At 50.0% G+C, this 16,757-nt stretch overlaps 1 protein-coding gene across 5 annotated transcripts in view; it reads right to left on the bottom strand.

Annotated features, from left to right (window-relative positions):
- Positions 1–16,757, bottom strand: part of LOC118226887 (lipopolysaccharide-responsive and beige-like anchor protein) — a 212,269-nt gene that overhangs the window by 140,012 nt on the left and 55,500 nt on the right. For all 5 annotated transcript variants that reach the window (XM_035416849.1, XM_035416853.1, XM_035416854.1 and 2 more), the window contains 11 exons: positions 16,580–16,740; positions 15,802–15,955; positions 15,213–15,393; positions 13,649–13,785; positions 13,051–13,140; positions 12,574–12,715; positions 12,026–12,383; positions 6,630–6,766; positions 4,191–4,269; positions 3,406–3,539; positions 1,282–1,343 (listed from right to left, as the gene is read on the bottom strand). In XM_035416849.1, the coding sequence (XP_035272740.1) occupies positions 1,282–1,343; positions 3,406–3,539; positions 4,191–4,269; positions 6,630–6,766; positions 12,026–12,383; positions 12,574–12,715; positions 13,051–13,140; positions 13,649–13,785; positions 15,213–15,393; positions 15,802–15,955; positions 16,580–16,740 (1,635 nt within the window). The remainder of the gene's footprint in view (positions 1–1,281; positions 1,344–3,405; positions 3,540–4,190; positions 4,270–6,629; positions 6,767–12,025; positions 12,384–12,573; positions 12,716–13,050; positions 13,141–13,648; positions 13,786–15,212; positions 15,394–15,801; positions 15,956–16,579; positions 16,741–16,757) is intronic.

Here is a 16,757-nt window from a genome sequence, read left to right as displayed (position 1 = left end):
GAGTGTAATTTATCTCCGGATAAATACCCACTCATTTAAGCCCCATCCTTTTTTTTTTTTTAATTCGAGGGTGGAGACCATCCCCCACAATAAAATTACATTAGCATTGGCTGTGAGAGAATTTGGCCTGATGATTTATTGAAGCAATCAGTGCCATATTTGCGGCCTTTCTTTTTTTTTTCCTCTCTCTCTCTCTCTCCCCGGCGAGGGAGAAAAAAGCAGAGCGAGCGCCCGGTCTTTTTCGCGGGGAGGGACCGCGGGTTGGGCAGGGCGCCACCATCGCCAGATTCTGGCTTTGATTAGATTAGCATTAAACAACACCCTGACAGATATGACAAATAGGTGCATTAGCCCGTGTCATTTATTCCCCCCTCCTGGACGCTACGGTTCACTTCTTCTCCCGCGCCCGAGCGCCACTGCCAAATGTATGCAGCCGGTGACACCAGAAGTGATGTGTAATCTCTCTATATTACCTTTGGAGAATAAGTGAGCTGAATAATGCAGGGTAAGTGGGGGAGGGAAAGGCGGGAGGGAGAGAGAGAGAGAGAGAGAGGGAGAGAGAGAAAAGCCCCGTTTTCCACTTAAAAATAAAACTGATAAAAAAACGCGCCGGCGGAGGGAAAGAGAGGCGCCATCCATCATTCCGCGTTTCCGCCCGCGCTCTCGCTTTCCCGCGCGCGGCGCTCCCGCAGAGCCGGACGCTAACGCGGAGAACACGCTAACGCTACTGTGCGCGGCGCTGGGGAGGGAGAGACTTTTATTTCCCCCCCGGTGCCCTCGCGGTTTAAACAAAAAGTGGGGGGGGGGGGGGGGGGGGTTAGTGGTTGGGGGTGAGGGGGGTTCCGTATCCTTTTATTGACACGCCGCGTCATTGATTTCTCGCACCTGCTATCAACCTTTCATTTGTATTCATGAACCGCCCGTCAGCGCCGCCTAAATAAATTTGGCGACGTGGCGGCGGGGAAAGGAGGCCAATCGATGCAAAGCAGCATTAATTTTGCATTACCCATCGCTCCCCGGGCCGGGGAGCTGCGCGGGCTTTTAATGCGGGTCAAAGGTTCCCGAATGGGTCAGAACCCTCGACCCCTGATCCAATACGGGGCTCATTAAAGAGGCCTTATTTTACATTTAGCTTCGAGGTCACAATGGACACGAAGGCGGGCTGGCGTGGAGGTGTTCTGGAAAGATAAGCGGAGGTAATGTCCACTCCGTCACCCCCCAAACCCCCCTCCCCCCACCACCACACCCCCCCCCACAGTGGGCGGAGTCTGAAGGCCTTACCTGTGAACACAGAAGCATGACCAGCTCCACCACCGAGCTGCTGGACTTGATGCACAGCTGACCTGGAGCAGACAGAGAGACCAAGCCGGGTCAAGCTAAGGCGCATGTGGTCGACCAAGTGTGCGCACGGTCAAACCCAGGGATGTGCGTTCAGGTGTGCGCACACACACGGTCAAACCCTTCTCATGCTTGGTCACCTTCTTGCAGGCAAGGTCGGGTTCTGTACCATAACACATCCTACTCACTGGAAGATGAAAAGTTCAGAGCAAAAATAAAAGTGTACAATCTTGCACCATTAGTATAGGCACTGATGGTGCACAACTCATTTCTAATTAATCTAAATTATACCTTAAGAGTGATGAGTCCTTTTGTATACAATGTCTATTTTAATGAGTGTCAAGTAGAGAAAGCATTTTCCTGTGCTTGTGTCAATGGAATCCTCACATTTCAAAAATTGTCTTTAAAAAATTGGTGATTCATAATACATTTTTCCAATTCAGTTTTTAAAAAACCCTATAATGTCTTTTAAAAATAATAATTCTTCCATTCCTAGTCAAACATAATATTTACAAAATGTATATTACTGAGAAATTAAATTTCACTCAAATGAAACAAAGCATAGATTTCTCAAACAAAAGGAAATCAAGAGTTCCCACTGATGGATACCACATAATTGTATACTATGGATAGCACTTGATACGTATCTAAGACACACGCTCAAGTTTAAGGGTTAATACAGCAACATCTGCGGGGGCAGGAGTATTGATCACTCTAATGAACCGACATAATGTTACTGTAAACTAATACATATTTAGGCCTTGTATTACAGCGTTAAATGCGGGGAGCATATGTCTTATTGATCCGTACTATCTGTTTTTTTGGGGGCTGTTTCAGAGGGCCGGGGGCCATTATCTATGCAGCAAGGGGGAAGCGGCTGGGTGACCTCCCCGTTCTCACTTACTCCGTCCCCTCCGCCCCGCGGCTATCAATCACCTTTCCATTCTGCGCGGTGGCAGCAGACGTCCCAAACACTCTTATTAGTGGCCTGACCCCCCCTGACCCCTCTTCTCTATAAAACCTCAGAGGCCTTTACAGTCGCTACCTCAGAAGACACTCCGGGTTCTTTACGGCGTGAATTTGATTGGCGTTGTTGATTTTTTAATATCGCATTAAGGGCTCGCACTCGGGAAGTGGATTATTCATTACGCAGGGCCGGTCAGCAACTCTACCCACGCTGATTGACATCTAGATGTGTTCCCTTACAGGAACCTTATAACTGACGGTACTGTTTTGTTCACCACTGATGTTGATTTAATTAATACTGAAGTGACAATGCAAATTACCTGTGAATAGTGAGGTTAGCTAGATAAAATTAATTATAACAGTCAAATTACATGTTAATTTAACATCATCCCCTTTGACAGCAATTTTTGTTCACCGTGCACTTTCTTACAGACTGTTAGCTAACAATAGCCAAGGAATAGGAAAGAAATATGAACATTGAATATGCTCATCCATGTTAGCTCACATGAATCAGGCGATATGCTCAGAGTCCCACTAGAGATAAGGACAAGGACTTTTAAGACATAAATAAAGGGCGTGATAAAGACATGAATAAGGCTTTGTGCATTAATACTGTAGGACCAAGTGTTTTTCTTCATAAAGAAAATCCTTGAGCTTGTTTGGCTATAACGTGCAAATCCTAATTGCCTTGGTGTTGTGGCAATAGCGTATCATATCCAGCTAAACATTTCCTAAGGTCATTTTTCAAGTACCAATCTATGCTGTCAAGAAAACTTCAGTTAACAGTGATGTTCTTAAAAGATATACAGTAGATGATAAATGTCATAATAATAATGGTGAACACATTACCTGCAATCTCTGCCCTGTGTATGTGCCTGTAAAAGCTCTCCACTGAGGGAGGGGCAGCATTGGAAAAACGTGTCTGCATGTATGTATTCTGTAAATAACAGTATGCTTTTATTTTTTGTATGGTTTATGACTCTGTAACACTTGCACTGGAACCTGCGCATCCGCCATTTTGTTTCAGTAGATGGTAGGCTTGTTTATCTGGCTAGCGTTTAAGGAGAGGGTACAGTTTAGTGTAATGTGTGCGGTACTCACTGGTGTTCTCATTCAGGAGCTCCTGGCCGTGGCTCCCCAGGAGCGTGCGGGACAGGAAGGGGGTGAAGTCCACAAAGATCTCCCTCAGCAGGGGGGCGGCCCTCTCCAGAGCGTGGTCCAACCTCTCCGAAATACTGCGGTCACACGAAACATTCACCTGAGTCCTCTACGCCGGGCGAGGGGCAGGTGCAAATCTAGGCCTCACATTCAAGAGTCTGACATTGACCTCACAAGAATCAAACACAGGAACTGATTGGTCCAAAAAATGAAATCTTGTAGCTGATTGGTTCCAAAAACAAACACAGTCACATTAACAGAGAAAAGTAAAGCCTATATAAACACTAGCTCTGAGTTTTCACCAATCCCTTTAAATGAAGAGACCGGATACTGGAGCACAGCCCCTGAATAGGCTGCTTCTATATTAACAGCGATTTTTCTGCTCCACTTTCAGTACGTACTGAATGACACTTCTCATATTCACAGTCCAAAACTGACTGAACCTCTGCCCACCAGTCTGAAATGGTGAAAGAGCTCTCCCAAAGAGAGGGTTACTGTAATTCTACCCTATGAACATTACATTCGCTGGAACATATGTTGCTTTGGGGGTGGGGAGGGTATACTTCATTGCCTGTCTGTACAAAAAAAAACAGTCTTTCAGTCTTTTCAATGGCTGAAAACACAGACATGATTTAGCATAAAAAGACTGTGTTAATGATGCAACAGGGAAGAAAGAGCAGATGTCCAGGTGAGATTACTTGAGCGGAGGCTCGGTGGAGAGATGTTACCTCATTCTGGAGGCTGACTCGTGGGTCAGTGGGGCGAGGTTGGGGACAGCTGGTAGATTAGCGCTGGTCGAGTCCCCTCCTGTATGAAACCAGAGAACGTGTTATTGGGTCTGGCTGCGGGACAACCCTTCTGCTTGCCAGAACATTGTAACACATGACATGAAATCCTAATCGCTCTTTTTTTCCAATGTATAACCTAAAAATGAGCACACCAAAAAGTGCATGCGTTCATACAAAATAATTAATGCATTACAATCGCAAAAAGGTCCTTAGCATCTTGTGGTTCAATAAATATTTTAAAAGGGAGTTACTGTCTGAATCAACATTTTTTTTTTTTTTTAAACAAAACTATTCACATTCAGTTACACTTTCAATGAATACGCAGGACATTTTAGGGGAGGAAAGTCAAGGCAATTCATTGTTCGTGGATAATATTCACAAACAGTTCATGGACAAATCAAACACTGACAAATCAAATGACGCAACTTAACTGCCTTGCATTTTTTGACTTTGAGGAACTTGTCAACTTTTTGGCCAGTGTTACTGCAATCACACACACTATACTGCATTTTATAAATATTTTGTATTTTCCTCATATATATCTAATTTATATTTTGTTTCTTATACCATTGTAATAATAGATTTAATTTGCTTTCAACTGCTTAAGCAGTTTTGTTTGCCCTGAACCTACATAATAAGTAGACACTTCAATTTAAATGAATAGACGCTCCACAGAGCTTCCAGTGAACAGCTCCCTGCAAAGGATGGCTCGCACGGCGTCTTTGACTCATCGATCGATCGGCTCCGAGCTCAACGAAACGAGCCTTGCGTAAACACGTTCCCCCCGTCGCCCTTTGATGTTTCCCCCTCGGTCTCAGTAACGTTCCGTGCCTCCCCCCCCTCGTCTTTAAGGAGCCCCGAACACGTGTAACTCTTCCAGGGGTGACAGGCTCCGCGGCGTTTCCCTCGCCGTGGAATGTCTCACCGCGGCGGCTGCGGGAACGCGGGGGGTTTGACTGCGAACACGTGCCCCGCCAACCCCCCCCCCCCCCCCCCCCCCCCGACGCGGGTCTCCGGGGTGTTAATGAAGTGGCCGCTTCAAACATAGCCGGAGTAAATGACCTGATCTCCATTAATCTCCGGCTCGCCCCCCACCCCCGAGAGCGGGGGGCTCTTACCGCCGTTGGCCGAGGACATGAAAGGAGACGCTAGCGGCTCGTCCGGCCGGCGCTAGCTCTGCGCAGCCCGCTGTTAGCGGAGGGACGCCAGAGTCTAATCTGCTGGCTGGCCTCCGTGCGCACGGGTCACAACCCCTCTCTTCTGTTTTTCAGGAATGCCGTTCTTTCTCAAAACCGCATTCTGCGACCGGTCGGATCGCCTTCCGCAGAAACGCAACCGGCAGACGTTCACCTCCGTCCGCCAAAAACCGTTATGTCCATTTGTTTGGCTTCAAACACAAACTTTGTGTTTCTCCCTATTCCGTTCAATCAAAAACATTATATATTTTAACTGGTGTTAAAAGAAATGCGTAAAACTCTATATATCCCTCATGAATAACCAGAGATGCTTGACATGTGAATTGCTCTAAGTTACAGCATCTGCCCCAACAGTGACCACATTTTTTTTTTAATTAATAAAATCCTTTAAAAATCCTACTGTGTATAGTATCCACAGCCAACTGGATTACATGACATGTCCTGAAAGATCATAAATATGCCCCAATTCGGAGCCAAAGGGACACGATCCATCAAACCGGTGGTGACATTTACAACACTCTCCAGGACAGAGGAATTACTCCTCTGACAATATGACCCACACCTTCCTCAACACTTCTTGAGTGTTATCCCAGACCTGCGATTGCATTCAGGGGAGATTTTTACCATGCACCTGACTCTGGACCAACACCTTAGGCTAAGAGAGTTGCTTCCTGTGAAACTGACCAAAATAAGTTAATTAAACCATCTCATAAATGCTTCAAACACACTGACTACCTTCAGTGCTGTCTCTCTGGAGTAACAGTGACTTCAGCTCAACTCCGCGGTGCTGTTAATCTCTCTATGGTATGCCAACACCTTACGCTCCCCACAGTGTCGTTACTCCTCTCTATGGTATTCCAACAACTTAAGCTCCTCTCCACAGTGTGGTGACTCCTTTCCCTGTGTACGATAATGAATCTCTCCAGCTTTTCTCCAGAGGGGCGTGACTCTGGTATGATAAAGACTGCATCCTGTCTGCACAGCATTACAAGCCTTTCCGTAATGACTCTAAAGTTTCTCTCCAGGTCGCCATGACTCCTCTTTCTGGTATGGTAATGACTCTCTAGCAGCTGTCCTACAGTGCAGTGACTCTGGAATGATAATGAGTCTCTATATTATTTCTTTACACTGACGCCACTCCTTTCTGAATCTGACAACGACGCTAACGCTAGCTGCGACTCACCAGCAGCAGACTCCGCGCTAGCGCTGGGCGTGGCTTCGCCTGAGGACACCACGGCGACGTTGCTGACGGGCGTCCCACTGGGCCCGCTGCCTGCGGAGGCGGCCGCTCCCCCCTTCTTGGGCGCCACCACAACACTCCTGAAAGACAGAATATTTTTATGACACATGAAATGCAACCGGTGCCACCAGAGAAAATCATCAAAAATGCATTTAGACAAATTGTGAGTTATGAGGTACTTCCTCCGATGAAAAGCATTCTTCCAGGAAACATTTATTCGCACAAATGCTTCCCAAGAGGAATCATTTATGGAGACAGTCCTCCACAAGAACACATTTACTGACAAAATACTGCCTTCCAAGGCACCAAGCAATTTATTCTCATTATTTTTCATACAGCAAAAAAAATGTAGTAATAATAATAATAATGATAATAATAATAAAAGCTCATGGTCCACATTGCCTTCCTAAAAATATAATTATTATTATTTTATTTATTTATTTTTAACAGAACACCATGTTCCTTGCTTTTGAAAAACAAATTGAACGTTAATTGGCACGGGAAGAAACTAAGGGAGGTAAGCACACAAAAGTGTGATAATAGAATTACTACAAAAAAATTATATAGTAAAGATCCCAGTCAATCACTGCAATTTCAAGCTTCACAAGCTCAGAAAGCTTAGGCCAAATTTCAGAATGACACTGAAAGTGGACTGAAGCCTTGGGTGCAGTCACTGCAATATTTCCTGTACATTTCCTCTATTCCTCTCAACTCCATCTGCTCAAATCAAAAACGCCGCTTTCGTTTCACCCTCACGTTTCCACCCGTGTAGTAACGGCCAGCCGCACGCCGGGTCAGACATCAATTAAACAGCGGAGAACGCGGTCGCCGTGCTTCCCGTGCGGCTGGAACCGCGTCCGGCGCCGTAAATCACCGGCGAGATTACGGCAAAGGCACGCACAGCATTCGGCACTCAAAGCCACAGTGGGCTCTCTCTCAGCGGGGGGGCGGGGGGGGCGGAGAGAGGAAATCTCATAGGTTAATCCAGGGGAGGCCCGATGACTGCCCCGGTTCAAAGGAGCAGCAGTCGCACTGCCGCCGGTGAAGGGCACACCGCTGTGTAAGCGCCCCCATGTCAGAAACAGACTATTCCCCCCTCAAAGAGAGCAGTAAAAAAAAAAAAAAGCACCGCCACACTTGGCTTCAGGTCCCAGGGAAACGCGAGAGGAATGCCGAAATGGTGAATGACATGCGCAGCGGAACGGCGGTTGGAAAGACGACACGTGGACATATAAGGGTGTCGCGCGCTCTGCGGTGAGGAGAACGCTCGCGCGTCTTCGCAGCACGCTACCGAAGAAGGTAAACGACAGCTCGTCCCGCTCTTCTCCAACGCTCGTTTAGCGGTCTTCTTCGGGCGGGGGCGCAGTGGAAATGTTTCATCCGGTCCCGTTAAGATGATGCTGCAGGATGTCCTGATGAACGTTTCTCTGGCCCATAAAAGATTCAGGGACCGGCCCTAATTAGGCGCGGCCCTCTGCCGCGGCCCGCCGCGCTCCCCGAACGGCGCTTAATTTCAATTAGGCGGCACCGCGGCAGCCGCAAGACGGCGAGAGAGAGAGAGGGCTCCATCCATCTGGATGTTTACTTAATGGCATCTTCCCCGGGCCCGGCCGCGAAGAAACCCGGCAAGAGCTCCCGCCATGCTTCTAAGCAGCCGCATTTAAATCGGCCATACGGAATGTCTGCTCCGGGATTTCAAATGCTTTTAACCCCACTTAAGAATGAAAGGGTTGTTTTTTTTTTTTTAAACTTAACAGTGCCCTTGGTAAAGCCCATTACGACACGGATTAACCTGTGCAAGACGAGCCTACAATGTTGTTGTAACAGTCTGCGTGGATTTTTTTTTTCAAAACATTATGTGCGTGCATTAAAAGTAGCATGTGAATAAATGCAATGAACGGCAAAATAGGTGAGTCAAACCCCGGAATTCATGACAGAGGACGGCTCTTTGGTAAGATTCTTGTGAAAATTCCGGTTGGGTTTGAGTTTTAACCGGACCTGGGTCAAATACGTATTTGTTTTGGATTCAAGTACTTTTTTGTGCTCTATTGATCTTGCCTGGCATAATGGAGCCTGGCAATATGACCAGAAGGCGGGGTTTACACTTTTTGAGAGTATTTTATTGGTTCTAATACACCAGACAAGATCAGTAAAACGTAGAAGAGTATTTGAATCCAAAACAAACACGTATTTGACCCAGGTCTGGTTTTAACCCACCAGTTTGAGATCACGGATACCGAGCCCTGAGCAGAGGACCGGCGGTTCTTGGACCCCGCAAAGCTTGCGCACGACAGACCGTGAAGTAGGCCGGTGGAGCTCCCTGCTGGCGACTCCAGCGGTCCGGTGTGAAGCGGGGGCGCGGGGGTCTGGCTTGGCGAGGAGCGTGGGTGTGGGGACGGGGGCCCATCTGCTCTGTGGCCGTGTCACTAAATTATTCATGCCGTCATTAGCCTCGCTCGCGCGGAGCCAACATGGAGCTGGGCGCTGCGGCCAATTAATCAGCCACCGGCTCATCTGTTACAGGGACAGCCGGGAGCACTGACAAACTAAAAGGGCCCTGGTCAGTGGTCAGCAAATTATTCAAGGTTTTAACCGATTTCCATATCTAAAACGGGATAGCGTTTTCTTAGCGTTCTCTTAGCGTTGTTCATGCGTCGTCCACTGTCCCAACAGGTAACTAAGAGAGTGGCCTGCTTCCTGCTGACAGTCACCTGTTGATCAGAATGCTTGTGCACTCATTCAAAAACGGTCACTTGATCATGTGACTGTTCAATGGATGTAAAGAACAACACCGGTGTTGATTCGTGGATACTTTCTGGCAGTATTTCTAGGCATCCTGTGGGCTAACAGGAAGTAGTAAATCAGCGTTTCGTTGATTTTTACCAAGTTATTCATGATTGATTTTTCTTGTCCGTTTCTTTACCAATAAAAGTATGTCACAGCTGCCTTATCCCTAATTTATTATCTTGAGCAGTGTTTTCCAAACACTGAGATCCTCTAATTCTTCTTCAACATGAAGTTCTTTTGGAACCAGTGGTTAATCAGAGCTTGGCTCCATTACTAAAGAAATCACACTGAACTTGCCTTCAACTGTCTGTTAGCATTTCATGCGCAGCATAACAAACAGACAAGGGTTCGGTGTTAAAGACAGTGTTTGACCACTTAATGAGTCCTTGCACATCATTGTGAATTCTGAAAGCTAGTCATGTGACCTCTCCTGAGCCCAAATACAACACAGTCAGTCTGCCCTCCCTTCATATACCTTTTAACTTTATTCAGACGTGGGGAAAGCAGAAAAATGGCCACGGCAAATGATCAAACCCCCAACCCGGGGACTCTTTAGCGCTTCAGAGTTGGCCGCTCCACTGACTGCTCCACACATCTCACCTTGAACACCAATCTCAATTGTGAAAGGCAGTCATGTGACCTCTTCTGAGCCTATGTACACTCTAGCACAGTATGAAAGGCATGTTTCCAGAAAGTTCCGTGTAGTAGCGTTTGGGCCTCCCTCGCGGGCCCTGCTGTTCCTCCAGACCCCACAATGCATTGCTCTGCAGAAGACTGCGCGTAAATCAGTCCCGGTGCCGCGCTGCGAGTCATTACACTGTTTACCGTCTGCTCTGTATCAGCAAATATTTGCAGACTTACTGTCAAAACAGGAATATCGCAACAAGACGCACGGCGAAGCCGCGGGCCTTCGCCGGCGTGGGGGGGGCGGGGTGACGGGGGGGGAGGGATAAATCAAGAGCGACGCTTCACCCCCTGACCCCACCCATTTTTATCTGCGGGTTTTCGGCGTTTCCCACACACGGAGGCCGTAAATCGCCAGGGTCGCGAGCGAGGTTCCCCGCGCCCGGTTGGTTTAAGCGCGAGGCGTCAGGCCCGACCCTCCAGGCCTTCGCCACGCCACGCCTCGCCTCGCGTACGCAGGGCGGGGTGGGGCGGCGTGATGAATTGGGAGATAAATGAACGCGCGGCCGAGTCGGAGGCGTTCGAGGGAGTCCCGGGGCCCTCCATCACCGCGGGACTGGCGGGACAGGCAGCGCCGACAAAGCGCATTTTCAGACCCACGCCAAAAAAACATAAAAATCTGCACCATTCAGCACGGGCGGTAAATCAGAGCGGGAATAAATGAAAAACGCAATTCATCCCTCTCCGCCGCCGGCGCGCTAACCGCTAACGTCCTTCGGCAGCTGTAACCCGCAGCAACTACAGGGAGAGGGGAAAAAAATGACCGTGTAGGCCGCAAATAAAAACACCTCTTCAATGCGCAGAATGGCTTAACTGGGCTGTGCAGGGGATATTGAATAATAAACCCAGTGACTGACCGAGTTAGCGGGACCGGCATTGGGCCCCGCGGATCAGCTGGCGGTAGGGGCCAGGGAAGCAGGACACCCGCTCCGGGGGCCCCGTGGGCCAAGCTGTGGCGCTATACTCTCCAGCCGGGGCGGGCCGATAACCCCGGAGATACCAGGAGGCTCGGGAACCCTGAAACAGCATTCCTCAGATAGACACGGGATCAGACGCAGGCCTGGGAATCCCATGGGCACAGATAGGAGCTCCAAAAGAGCCCTTTCCAAAGAGCCGCTGCTCTTTTTTTTGGGGTATGGGGGTGGTGGTTGGGGGGGGGGGGTGGGGGTTAGGGTTAGGGTTAGGGTTAGGGTTAGGGTTACATCTTTTTTCGAAAATCATGTTCTCTCACGGCGCCTCGCGTCGTCCGCGGAACAATAAATGCGAAGCAGACCCCTGGCCGTCCTCCTCCGGTACACAGCCCCCCGTCCGCAGCTAAAGAGCCTCCCCACTAAACTCCAGCCGCCGGGCCCCCTCCCCAGGGCACGCTATCTTTCCTTACAATTTCAGCATTTTTTTGTGTGGAGAAAGCCCCGGCTGGACCCGCAGAGGACAAAGCGGGCCTGTAAATAACAGAGATACGCCAAAAAGCCGCGGACTCCTCCTCCGGCGGCAGCGGCCAGATCTCCGCCGCGCTCCTCGTCCTCTCCGGCAGCCGCTGTGATCTCCTTTTTTATTTTCCTGAAGGCAGGCGCTCGGCAGCTTGTTTGGCTGCGCGGAGAAAACGCTTCGACGGCAAAAACGTCAGCTTCTCGGGGATAAAGGATTTGCGAGGTTCAAAAGAGGGGGGAATTCTGACAGCACGTTTGCGAGGATGTGTTCCTCGGCTAACTTCTTCATAAGCATTGTTGTGTGTTGTGTGTGTGTGTTTTATTTGATGTGGAGGAGGCGAAATTTCCAGTTTCCTGTAGCGTCCTTTCACTGATAGGTTTGTGGCTGTGCTGGGTGAGGGAAGAGGTCAGAGGTCAGAGGTCAGAGGGGAGGCTTACCTGTCGAAGGAGCGGAACTGCATGGACAGGTCCCGGGCGGCGTCCCCGCCGGGCCCCAGGAAGGCGGGGAGGAGGGGCCCGGGGGCCGCCGGCGCTTTGTCGGCCGAGCCGCTGATCAGGCTGCGCAGGATGTCCCTCACGTTGCTCTTCGTCGGCGAGGTGACGGCCGGGGGCGGAGCCAACGGGGGCTCACCGGGCCCCGTGGCCCCCTCGGCCCCCTCGACCCCTGTGTCCCCCGCGGCCCCCGACTCAGCTTCGCTGGCGGAGACGGGGCCCGGCTCCTCTCCGATCCCGGAGTCTCTCCGTCGGACAAACACCCCGTTCTTCAGCCTGTCACCAGCGCCACCCTGGCCCACTTCTGCACAGCGAGACACAACCAACCGCAACTCAGTTACCACAATCTGCAGTGAAACAAGCATCCATTATGAAATAAGCATCCATTACGGATCCATATGCTTGCATTGATAATGCCTTCTGTACAGAGCTTAAGCAGCCGGTTATGCCATGGTGTATGGACAGGGCGCAGGCAGCAGGGGGCGCTGCAGTACCTCTGCAGGGCACAGACTGGCTGCGATGCAGCCGCCTCCTCTCATTGTGGGGCTCCAGGATGTCCCGGTATTTGGACACCATCAGGACGGAGACGAAGTAGACCACCGCCAGGGCCAGGAACTGCGCCTGCTTACTGTCCTCCTGCACGGGGGAATGCAAAGGCAAGTACGCTCGGGGAAATGCAAAGGCAAGAACGCTCACATGCAGACGTGCACACACACGTGTACCATGAGGCAAGCGCAGCATCAAAGAGATCTGTAATTACAACGTCACATTTCTGTATTTAAAAAAAAAATCTATGGAATTATCTATGTAAAAGAACATTCGTGCACAAAGAGAGTTGGTACATGCCTTTGACGCATCTGCGGATATGCACACATGCACATGTGTGTGTGCGTGCGTGCGTGCATGAGTGTGTGTGCGTGCGTGCATGCGTGTGTGTGCGTGCATGCGTGCGTGTGTTTTTGAGCGCTTACAGTGTCTCTGAAGACAGCAGCACGGAGCCGGTTTATGTCCATGTCGTGCATCAGCAGGTTTTGGTCTTCTGTCCTCATGTCCACAGAACACTGGGAGACACAAAGACTTTGTTTACTACAATGCCCCCTGCTTTCCACACCAAATCCCCATCTCCAGTGCAACTTAACCAACATAAAGACAGAACAACCATAGACGTTTCTGCTTCAGACAGACAGACTTAAGCCACATACAACAACAATCACACTCCACTAAGTGCAGCAATCCCATTAAGGCAAACCATAGAAATAATCAATCATCGGTATTTCTGTCCTCCACCCCCCCAGGGCTGTGCAGATAGAGAGTTTTGGGGAGCAGCCCCAAGGGCCTGTTCACAAATTATCCTGACTCAGTAATGTTTGGTTCACCCAATCCCTAAACCTACATACATGCACTTATCACTCGCTCCGTATAAGAGAATCTGCCTCATGCTTCAATGTCAATGTGAATGTCTTCGCTTGACCAAGACTGCTTTCAGCCCAACATGCAGCCTCTTCCCTGTGTGTAATGACATCACGGTCACGGTGAGAGGCGGTGAGGGGTGGGGGCGTGTGCACTTGCCTGCACGGACATGGAGCGGGAGCCTCTGGCCATGTTTTGCGTGGCCTTCTGACTCCAGGAGCCCTCTGTGCTGGGCTTGGAGGGAGAGAGCTGCTGCTGCTGACAATCCAGACAGTTCCGCACCGCTATGGTACACACTGGGGGGGGGGGGAGAGAGAGAGAGAGAGAGAGAGAGAGAGAGAGAGAGAGAGAGAGAGAGGGTGGGAGAGAGAGAGAGAGAGAGAGAGAGTGAGAGGTGGGGGAAAGAAAGATGGATAGGGCAGAATAGTAAGGAAGAGAAAGAGAGGAAAGCAAAGAAGAGAATGAGTTTGGGGGTAGGAAGAAGAACAGATTAGAAGGGGAAACGGAGACATAAATTGTAGGGGAAAGAGGGTAAGGGAGAGCAGTGAGAAAGAACGAAAGAAAGATGGGGAAAATAGAGGCAAAGAGAGAGAATTGGGACAGGTTTAAAACAGTGCATTGTGAAAGCACACGCTCGCAGGGCTGCCTCGTATCAGTGGAGCAGTGCTTTGCTAATGCATCACAATAAAGAGGTCTGGGAGCTGCTACACAACACATTACCCGCTTTAAAAATGTGCTGTTTCTCTGCCGTTTCTAATGGTTGCTAACGTCAGGTAGTCTCCTGCCATAGTAACGGTGCCTACAGGATTTCATCTGATGTATTGCGCACCATAGTTAAGCACAGGGCCTTGTTTTTTTTTTCTTTAATTCTGTGTTCTCTGAACTTGACAACTGACAAATGTGAACTCCGAAACGTTTAGATTATGAGAATTATTCCGTCTGGAATGGACTAGCTTTTTCCATTAGTGCGTGCATTCATACGGCCATTTATAAAGAGAAACAGGAGAGACCTCGTTACAGCCCAGAAATCAGATTATGCGGCAGCAACAGGGAGCGTACACCTCATCAAATATTAATTCCATAAAACCAGCTTTCTAAAGCCTTCAATTTCTTCCCTCCCGCCATCACCGCGGCCAGATATAAATCCTGCCGTAATACGGCTTCAAATTTAACAGCGAAGCACACACTTGCAGCCATTTTGTTTACCTTGTTTTTCATAACCCACATTTAAAGAGGAAGACGTGGGGGGGGGGGGGGGGTGGGGCTGTAAGCAGTGTTGCCCATAAGAGCTGATCGCGGGGCGGGGGGGGGGAGGGCGTATTAATCGCACTGTAACTTGGGGTCGAGCCGAGGCTGGTGGTGGGGGGGGGGGGGGGGGGGTTGAAACATTGAAGCCGGCTGAGCGGAATGAATAATGTAAGCTTTTCAAAGTCTTATTTCTGCGCTGGTGCTGCAGCTTCATTACGGGGGGAGCAGGGCCCGCGGCTCAAGGCCGCGTCCGAGGGCATTACCGCCGAGCGGGCTAACCGCGCCCGCCGCTTTATGTCACCGCGGAGAGGAGGGTTGCAATAACAAGACACGGAAAGGAAAAACAGAAGGGGGTGGGGAGGGGGCGAGGCAGCCTCGGGGGAGGGAGGGAAGACGAGAGCGGACGGACGCGAGAGGGAGCCGGCATCATGCGGGGGGGGGGGGGGGGGGGGGGGGGTAGCGGGCAGAGCCTCACCCAGACGGAGGCTCTGCCTCAGTATGCCGCCCGGCGACATGTTCTTCTCGGACTCCACCTCGGCGAAGTTGAGCGAGCTGGCGAAGATCAGCACGTCGGCCAGGCTCATCAGCCGCTGCAGGAAGGTGACGGCCGCCTCGGGCGCCAGGCCCTGCGACGACTCCACGCTCTCCAGCTCGCGCTGCCGGAGGTCATGGCAACAGCACAGGGAACACAGGAGAGAAGAGAGAACGTTCAACTGCTGCAGCCTCATGAGGGAAGTAGGCTGTGGATGGGGCAACATCCACTGTTAAAACAGTCTGACTGAACGGCTTCTGAAAGGTCTACAACAGCCAGATAGACAGACAGAAATACAGACTTTGACTTGACTTTTGTGCCCCTTTTATTTAGATTCTGCAGTCAGAATTGCATAGCACAGTTTCACAAACACTTACCCACTGACCCACTGTGAATAACTAGAATTTAATGAAAAGGAACAATGGCAGACAAATCAGAGCAAAAAACAAGAGAGAGAGCAAGAGCAAAGCAAGAGGAGGCGAAGAGAAATGAGGTTCTCCGGTTCTGCCGGCAAGCTCCGCCCAAGACTCACGGAGGACGAGGTGGCCGCAGACAGGAGAGGCAGGATGCCCCCCGACGCCACAACGAGGTTGTCCACTATCTGGGACACCAGGTGAACGGTGTTGTGCACGAAGACGATGTTCTCGCTGCTGTTGACAAACTCCGTCACGGACTTGGTGGAGTGGCTGGAGGAAAAGAGGGAGAGAGGGAGGGGGGGAGAGAACGGCAGTCTGGTGAGACTGGAGGCCCTCATTTGCCCACTGTGGGCGAGGAAACAGGGAAGACAGGATTACAGAACGCTCGGCTGCACATTCTACACTCTCTCCATCCTTTAATGAAGACTACAGAATGAGTCCAACCCTGATGATTCAAAACTGTCAGGTCAAAATGGTGCCAGCAGACAAGCTCAGAAAGCAAGTCGGCATTAAAATTGTACGGAGATAAGACAATGAGGTTAAAAGACAGCTTCCAAAACAATTCAAGAGTTAGTTGGGCATCTCTGTCACATCCGTAATTCTGGTCACAAGAAACTGTCAGCTGAGTTTTTAAAACTCTAGGTAACACTGAATGATATTTCACCTGAAAACTGTCTTGTCGGCTGATAACACTGATCTCAATCACCCTTAAGAGTTTATCACAATGTCATAGTTAGAGCAAAGTACTAAATACTGCTCCTTATCCTTCATATGGAGGAGAGATGTCTGGCCCTGAAGAAAGTTTCAGGCTCAATGTGAGGTGTGTTCAACCCCCCAATCCCCAAACCCACAAGGACAAACCCCGCCAAAAAAGGCAACCACGTCTCCTCTCACCTTCTCCACATCTGAATGTCCGTCTCGATGGCGAACAGCAGGTCCGTCAGCAGGCGCTGGTGCATGTGGGACCACTGGAATTGTGGGATGTGGAAGGCCGTTTCCTGCCCAGTGGAGGAGGACTCCTTGCCTTGGTCAGCTGACGCGCCTTGGCTGGCGCCCTGCAGCAGACGGACAG

Source organism: Anguilla anguilla, chromosome 5 (assembly GCF_013347855.1).
Source record: "Anguilla anguilla isolate fAngAng1 chromosome 5, fAngAng1.pri, whole genome shotgun sequence".
Lineage (NCBI taxonomy): Eukaryota > Metazoa > Chordata > Actinopteri > Anguilliformes > Anguillidae > Anguilla > Anguilla anguilla.
This window is presented reverse-complemented; position numbering and strand designations above follow the sequence as displayed.